This window comes from Eleutherodactylus coqui, chromosome 4, assembly GCF_035609145.1.
Source record: "Eleutherodactylus coqui strain aEleCoq1 chromosome 4, aEleCoq1.hap1, whole genome shotgun sequence".
Lineage (NCBI taxonomy): Eukaryota > Metazoa > Chordata > Amphibia > Anura > Eleutherodactylidae > Eleutherodactylus > Eleutherodactylus coqui.
In genome coordinates, this window is record NC_089840.1 from 231,769,124 (window position 1) to 231,777,251 (window position 8,128).

At 40.7% G+C, this 8,128-nt stretch overlaps 2 protein-coding genes across 2 annotated transcripts in view; one reads left to right on the top strand and one right to left on the bottom strand.

Annotated features, from left to right (window-relative positions):
- The window catches only part of LOC136626101 (synaptonemal complex central element protein 3-like), a 79,579-nt gene extending 79,330 nt beyond the window's left edge, over positions 1 to 249 (bottom strand). Inside the window, exon 1 of the mRNA XM_066600848.1 lies at positions 58 to 249. The gene's annotated coding sequence lies outside the window, so the exon portion shown is untranslated. The remainder of the gene's footprint in view (positions 1 to 57) is intronic.
- The window catches only part of STYK1 (serine/threonine/tyrosine kinase 1), a 36,901-nt gene extending 33,785 nt beyond the window's left edge, over positions 1 to 3,116 (top strand). Inside the window, exon 10 of the mRNA XM_066600846.1 lies at positions 77 to 3,116. Coding sequence (XP_066456943.1) covers positions 77 to 281 — 205 coding nt within the window. The 3' untranslated portion in view covers positions 282 to 3,116. The remainder of the gene's footprint in view (positions 1 to 76) is intronic.
- The last annotated feature ends 5,012 nt before the right edge of the window (positions 3,117 to 8,128 follow it).

The window sequence follows — 8,128 nt, forward strand, 5'->3', positions numbered from 1 at the left end:
TTTTTTTTTTATGAAACCTTAAAGAAATCTGTGCCATATCTTCGTGCATGCACTTACATGAATCTCTGTTTTACAGGTACAATATTATGAAGGCATGTTGGACCTGGAAGGCTGAGGACCGGATTTCTGTTCCGGAACTGCAAAAGAGACTAGAAGCCGGCAAGAAATCTTCTAATGATAGGACGGTGGTGCAGATCCCTGAGCTGGTAGAACCAGAGCTGTACGAGGGAGTGGCAGGGACAGCAGTTGTGAAAATGGAGACTGATTACACCGTCCTCTAAAAGCAAATTCTTAAAAGATGGAGTTACCCAGACTGATATTTTTAACTTTATAATTTATTTATGGAAACCAAGAAAGACTTATTTTTTAAATGAAGGTTTTAACTGTTTCATTTGAGGTCAAACTGTGAGAGACAAGTAAAGAAGGACAGTGATCTGATCATGGGGATGTTACATTAACATTTTTAATACTTTGCCAATGGTCCCACTGACAGTGAAGGAGTCAGAAAACACCGTTCATGAACAGTCTACCAATCGGGGGCAACTGGATTGCAGCTCTTGGGCCACATTTCTCATCCAATGTCCTTACTTAGTTTACATTTTTAGTACTAGCTTTATAGTTTATTTTTTTCCTCGCTCAAACTTTTTGATTTGACTTTTATCTATACTGTATTAAAAGGATTGTATAATGATGTGATCCTGTAGAAAATATGTGAAACGTTCCCTTTTGCCCAGAGGGAAGATACCCAATCCATTCCTAATGTTCTAGTTATCTGGCCTTCACCATTGCAGAGATCCATCAAGTCTTTATACAGATGACCCTTTCAGGATTTTGTAGGGGTCTTCCTGAGCAGTCTGGGAAATGCATGCATAGTTATTTCCTACACAAATTTCCCGATGCCCTATATGGAGACCCTATGAATCTCTGAAACAGTGGTGACCAGGTAAGTATAACTTTGGGGTGGGTGTCTTACCTGGACAAATGTAGCAGTTTTTTTCACGTTTTCCTAGACAAGGTCTTTATTAGTTACATATATCCATCCAGGGTTCTTCCATTTAGTATCAAGACTTTTAGTACTTTTAGTACTCAAAGCTTTTAACCCTGGTTTGTACAATGAATCTTCTCAGCAAATCCTGAATAGCTCATGCACTGTTATTAATCAAGATTAAGATATTTTGGACCCTCTTTTATGCATATTTGGTTGAAAGCGTCTACATTATTTATTTAAGGGATAGGAAATTTTGTTCTAAAATTAGTTCAGATGTTGGCTATGAATACACCTTATTATGTTGAGCATGGTAATACATATTTATAGATGGATATGGCGGATTTTAAATTATCATACAGTACTATTTTCATTTACCTTCCTTTCTTCTGTGCTGGGGAAGAAATGAGTATGTTTTGAGTTTATGGTACGTTTAGTGCCTCTAGGATGATCAAGAATGCTGTATGTTGCTAGACTGAAGAAGCTGTTCAGCTGACCACCTTGACACAACATGATATGTAGCAGAGGCGTAACTTCAAGCTCCTGGGCCCCAATGCAAAACCTGTAACAGGGTCCCAACTATAATGCTTTATTCATAGTACTGGGCTCCCTATATAGAGAAGAGAGGCCTTATGGGCCCCCTAAGGCTCCTGGGCCCGGGTGCAACCGCATCCCATGCATCCTCTATAGTTACGCCCCTGATATGTAGTATTCAAAAAAAATTAGGAGCAATTGCTCTGCACCTGCCATTTGTTGCTGAGCTCATTTGCAAAATGTATTAATAGCTAGAAAAATGTTCATCTTTGAATGGCTTTTTGCATTTGCATATAGATTTATTCTAAGTTGGGTAAGTTTCAATACATGGGAAATGTATCTTATATGGATCCCAAGTTGCATCTCCCATTGTACTCTATATAAAAACAGAATGCAGTAAGCTCTTAAGCTCCTCCTAGTGGTGGCTGCAGGCAGCCACTTTTTTTTATATTGTTTTACTGCACGTATGGCTTTACAGGAGACTTGAAACACTGCATTGAAAAAAATGTATTGAAGACCCTAAATTGATGAATTCCAAAAATGACAAGTCCTGAATTTTGAAACACTAGCTGCTATAATTATTTTAATACAGGAAATAGTAATTATTAAACTATACTATGGGGGGGGGGGGGGGGACTCGAAATCAGTGCATCTGTAATGGTGTTCAAATGTGGATATATCCTTTAATCATCCCTAGGAATCTAATGCAGTAGTAAGGCTGCAGTTTATTAACCATACAGTGAATGCCACTCAGGAAATAGTATGATATACAGTAGCACAACCTCTTCAGGTCTGAGGGGCACATTGTCATATTAAACCATTCCTAAGGTATGCAATAACACCTAAAAAGACTCTGTCAGCTACTTTGAGCCCTATAAGCTAAACTTAAAGACTCAAAGTAGCTGACCCGCTAAGGAAATTGGAGATTCCCTTCTTCCCCAGTAAGCACTCCACAGAGGAGGAGACTAATATTTGTATGTGGCTCTCTACATTGTAGATGATGGCTGTTGTGGTAACAGCCTAGAATGTGCCGAATCCTATTAGCTACAAAGAAGAGAGCCTCATGCATGGACGACCACCCTTTCAATTTAATTTCTTCTGAAGTCCAAATCCAGGGTCGAAAGACCCCATTTTCTTGATAGATGGGGGACGCAGAGATGACTATATAGTACACCTTTAGTACTTGCATATGCCTGTTTCTAAGATGTGTGCTACTCCTTTTCACTCTAACATGGAAACCGCATATGCACAGCCATACAGACAAGCATTTCTGTGTCCCGAGGGTTGGCGGCCGCATAGAATGGCATAGCAGACTATCTGAAGCGTACAGATGCAGTTTTACACCCCTAATATACGTATATTAGAAATAAAGCAAATAAAAAATGTTACACAGATACCTCCATTTTTTATTATGGGGGACAGTTGTTGACACCGGGGCTTATTAAAACCCTATGTATTCATATAATTTTGCTAAAATTTGCAGGATATCTCTAACGTTAAGATATAAATCTCAGGATAATGCACATGTGCAGAACTAACTTGCACCTTATGTATGAAAGCATGTTATATGTTTAATAAAATGTTTGTGTTTGATAAACTTTGTAGTTATTACCGGTACTTTTTATTTTTATTGCTATACTTGACTTTATTTGCAAAGTTGCATCAAAATCACCTTTTGGATAACATTTGGCCTGTTTATTCCTTATTGACTCAGTGTCTATTCTAAACATGATCTGGTGGCTTGCAATCTAGGAAGAGTAGTTCTTACACCAGGTACCTTTCTGCCAGAAGAAGAACTAACCCTACCAACATGCAATGTATCAGCATTATATAGAAGCTCAGCTAAGCTTAAAGGGAACTTGTCATCATAATCTTACCACCAAAACAAACTTCACTAGCTTGCAGGGGATGAATAATCAAATACTTCTAATACCCTCTCTTTTTGTAAGGAACCCATATATCTTCACAGTTAGGTTCCAATTTTATTCTGCACCATTTGCAAATCAGTAGAGAAGAGACATCTGGTCGAGAAGAGTCGTGCCAAGTTAACCATGCCCTCTTTCTCTTGATAGACTGTGTAACAAGGGATGTGACAAGCTGTCTTATCAAGAGAAAGGGAGCATGGTTAGCTTGGCAGCTCATGATTCAGCGTGATTCTTCATGGCCAGATGACTCCTCTATGCTGATTTGCATACTGCAAGGGAGAACTTTGGAACCTGATTGCGCAGATACACTAGCTCATTAGGAAAAGCGAGGGCATTAGAAGTAAATTATTTTTCATTCCCTGTCGGCCAGTGAAGTTAGTTTTAAGGGTGAACTAGAGGTGACAGGTTCCCTTTAAGGGGGTGCCAACGAATTGTTTAATAGCAGTCAAAAGAATTATGCATCTAGCAAGTAATGATACCTTTTAATGGCTAACAAAAATACATGATGTTATAACCTACTTGGGGTTCTTCCTCAGGCTTATGGAATAGATCTGAAGACACATACAATTATATATTGAAAGGTGTGAAAGTTTTATGGTCCCTGAATTAGTGTTAGGGGGTCACCAGGCCAATGTGTTATCTGTACTATAGATTTCTCAGAGTCAGGGTGGCTTCACATGAGCATGTTTTTGTGCATGCATACATGTGCACAAAAACATGCTTCTATTAGAACCAATGCATTCCCTATGGTGTGTTCACGTGACAGTGCTTTACAGGCATGTGCCAGCAAAGATAGGACATGCATGCACCACAGGGAATGCACTTGTCTTCAATTGTGCCGCAGCTGCAATAGAGCTGCAGCTGGTCTGCCAGCACCCCTGAATTGTTCTTCAGGGAGGAGCTTTAATTATAAGCTCTTTCCTGAAAAACAAGAATTTTAGTGTAAAAAAAAAACAAAAAAAGCTTACCTGTCCGCCGCGGCTGCGTCCCTGCGGGAATGAAGAACACATTTGCCCCATGTGGCAGATGTTTCCTTCATGCCTTCATGCCTGTGAGGAAAAATAATTCCCTGCTGCACCTGCCCCATCTGTGACAGATGCCACAAAGGAATTCTTCATTCCTGTGGGGAATAAAGAATTCCCTACCGCAACTGTCACAGATAACAGCTGCAGTAGGGGGTCCCACTGACGGCATCCAGTAATTGTTTTTCAGGGATGGGCTTTAAATATAAGCCCTTCCCTGAAAAACAAGGAAAAGTGCTGTTAAAAAAAAAAAAAATCATACTCAACTTCCTTTAGCTGCCGGAGCTCAGCCTCATCCTCTCTGCGCTGTCCCCAACTCTGTAATGCATTTCTATCAGCAGGCAAGGATTTAAAATCCCCGTCTGCTAAAAGAGCTGCTTCTGAATGGCTGAGCGCTCAGCCAATCACAGGCAGCTCTCGCCTCTCAGTCATTAAGCGAGAGCTGCCTGTGATTGGCTGAGGTGCTCAGCCAACCACAGACAGCGGCTTCTAAACTGGCTGAGCACCTCAGCCAATCACAGGCACATGTACATTAAACATATGCAATGGCCAAAGATATTCCAAAAGGATGTGTTTATGACACACGCAGTGCTATTGAAGTCTATAGGAATATCAATATATATAAAAGGGAACTTTCCAGTTATAAGTGCTGATAGTAAACCACTGTCCTGTGTGACTGAAGCCTGACTACTACTTTTCATTTTTATTTCTTACAAATACAAACATTTTAGCTTTTTTTTTTTTTTTTTTACTTCTATAACAAATCAGTATCACTCCTCGGCTAGGGCTACACAGCAACTTTTGCTTGCGATGCGAGTCTCCTGATCAAAAATCACTGTGCAGCCCTGCCACCTTGCACTCACATTGAAGGGCAGTCACAGTGCAAGTTGCAGCTTGCAATGTCTGTGGATCATGGGTCACCAAAAAATTCCAACCTCAAAGGATTTCTTGTGACCTGCAACCTATGAGTGCAGCAAGCTACAAATTGCATTGCGACTCCATTCACTTCAACGTCGTTGTGACTTTGGAGAACTTTTTGGAAGTGCTACCTTTGTCATGGCCAAAAGTCGCTCTGTAGCCCCAGTTTCATTGTCGCCCCTAAAAATGTGACAGCTACCTCCATTTGTTTATCTGCACTCTGAGCAGCATCCTCGGTACTCAAAGTAAGTTGGCTCATTTCATATTCTGACAGGTTTGGCTTACAAATCTTCCTAGTCGTTAATTAACTCTTTAATGTGCCAGTTCTGGGTAATTAGTCGTCAGGAATCCATAAAGAAGATTTATATGCCTAGACACGAAAGCAAGTCTAGTTTTAGAGTACGCTACAGTATATCACATCGAATATACAGTTTACAGTACATTTAGCAGTAATGCAGTTCATATTTATATATTCCATGCTTGCATATTTCTTGGCACTTTGAGTGCGCCGGTACACCATATATATATCAAATATACAGCTGGGATATGTGAATTTACTCAGTCTGGAAAAGCCTTAAAATACATTACCTGTAGGCTGGAAAGGAACACTAAACAGAAAATGCACAAAAAGTAAAAGAAAAAATTCCTTCCTGAATTTCCTCATTTCCCTTCACCGTATTTTGCTTCATATTACAACTGCAAACTGCATCAAAACTACCATAAAAACTGCATTTTTTTCCTGACGTTAAAAAGTGGTAAAATTTTTTGCAAGTTGTGCTTGGCAAAAATTTGCAACAAACGTATCCTTGTCATCAGTGAAGAACAAATCACATTTTACAGGTGACCAGATCCTGGCCTTGCAACCTACAGACTCGCAGCACACCACTCTGTCCTCTCATGCGGTTTACTGCACTCCCCCACTATGGCACTAAACCTCTTCCATAGGATTCCGACACATTAACTTTTTTTTTAGTCTAAGTGCAAACTGATGGCAAGAAACATCAGTTTTGACGCACATATCGCAAGAAAAAATGCTTATGCAATTTGCAGATGAGACTTAAAGGGGTTGTCTCGCGCCGAAACGTTTTTTTTTTTTTCCATAGGCCCCCCGTTCGGCGCAGGACACACCCAAGGGATGGGTTAAAAATATACTGTATATATATACTTACCCGAATCCCCGCTCTGCGACTTCTTCTTTCTTCCTACTTCTTCCTTCACCAAGATGGCCGCCGGGATCTTCACCCACGATGCACCGCGGGTCTTCTCCGATGGTGCACCGTGGGCTCTGTGCGGTCCATTGCCGATTCCAGCCTCCTGATTGGCTGGAATCGGAACACGGGGCGGAGCTACGATGACCAGCTCTCCGGCACGAGCGGCCCCATTCACCAGGCAGAAGACCGCACAGCGCAAGCGCGTCTAAAAACGCCAGAAGACAGCGAAATTAGACGGAGCCATGGAAATGGGGACGCTAGCAACGGAGCAGGTAAGTGAATAACTTCTGTATGGCTCATATTTAATGCACGATGTATATTACAAAGTGCATTAATATGGCCATACAGAAGTGTATAACCTCACTTGCTTTCGCGAGACAACCCCTTTAAGTTAATGAGGATACAATTAATTCATGTCCATTTCAGGTACTAAGTAAAGCATTCAGACCACTACATGTAACGAACGCCTGTGGTTAATGCGTTAATGTAGTTAATTTAAGTTAATGAGGATACAAAAAAATGGACAGTACTCCGATGCCATCCGTATGCTGTCCATTTGCTGTCTGTTTTTCTTAAGACATGAAGAAAAAGGAATTCGGCCCTTTTTCAGTTCTTTTTTTGTGGACATGAGAACCAAATTACATATTGAAGTAAAAAAACAGACATGAGTACTGCATGCAGAACTGCATATGTATGAAAAAAGTCACTTTCTTGAGGACACAACTCGGACAAGTTTTCTTACGCTAGTATGCACCTATGCTAGCATGGGGTCTTACTCTTCGTGGCACAGCGTGTCAGCATCACCATACTCTGATCCAAGCTGGCACAAGGCTCTTCTTGGGATTAGCCATTCCTCTGTACCTCCCATGTAACTGTCACCAAGACGGCTTTCATTCCTTCGTACCTTCACAGCATCAGATTCATACAGCAATGCCACAGCCTATCGTCCAGTTGACTTGTGAAACGGAAGATCATATAGTACTGTATATACAATGCACGTACATATAGACATAGATGTACATATACAGTGCATCATGTACATATAGATCTGAGTAGTCCTTCAATTACAGATGCAGTCCATTTAAAGAAACAAACAACTGAAAAATAAGATGGATAAGGGGACTTCGTTCACCCTTCCTACAATCTAACTTGCAACTCAATCTGCAGCCCAACATGCTTTAATTACGCTTTTCAGTCCATCATTTCACACGTCACATTCTAGATTTATGAGCACTTGTTAAAACAAGAAGTGTGTGAGATGCATTAACCACAAGCCTTAGTTACATGTAGTGGTCTGAATGCTTTACTTAGCACCTGAAATGGACATGAATTAATTAGGGAGGGACTGGCAGAGGACAGGGTTGGATTTTTCTGACCATGAGACTCACAGGAGACATTTCGGAGTCATTCTCTTGGTTTCCTCTTGGCGCATGCTCTGTGAATTGTGAGCAGCCAACTTTATTCTTCAAGAACTTTTTACCTCCTCAGCAAACCTTTGATTTCCCTTTGTACTGGTATTAACTTTCTCTGCCA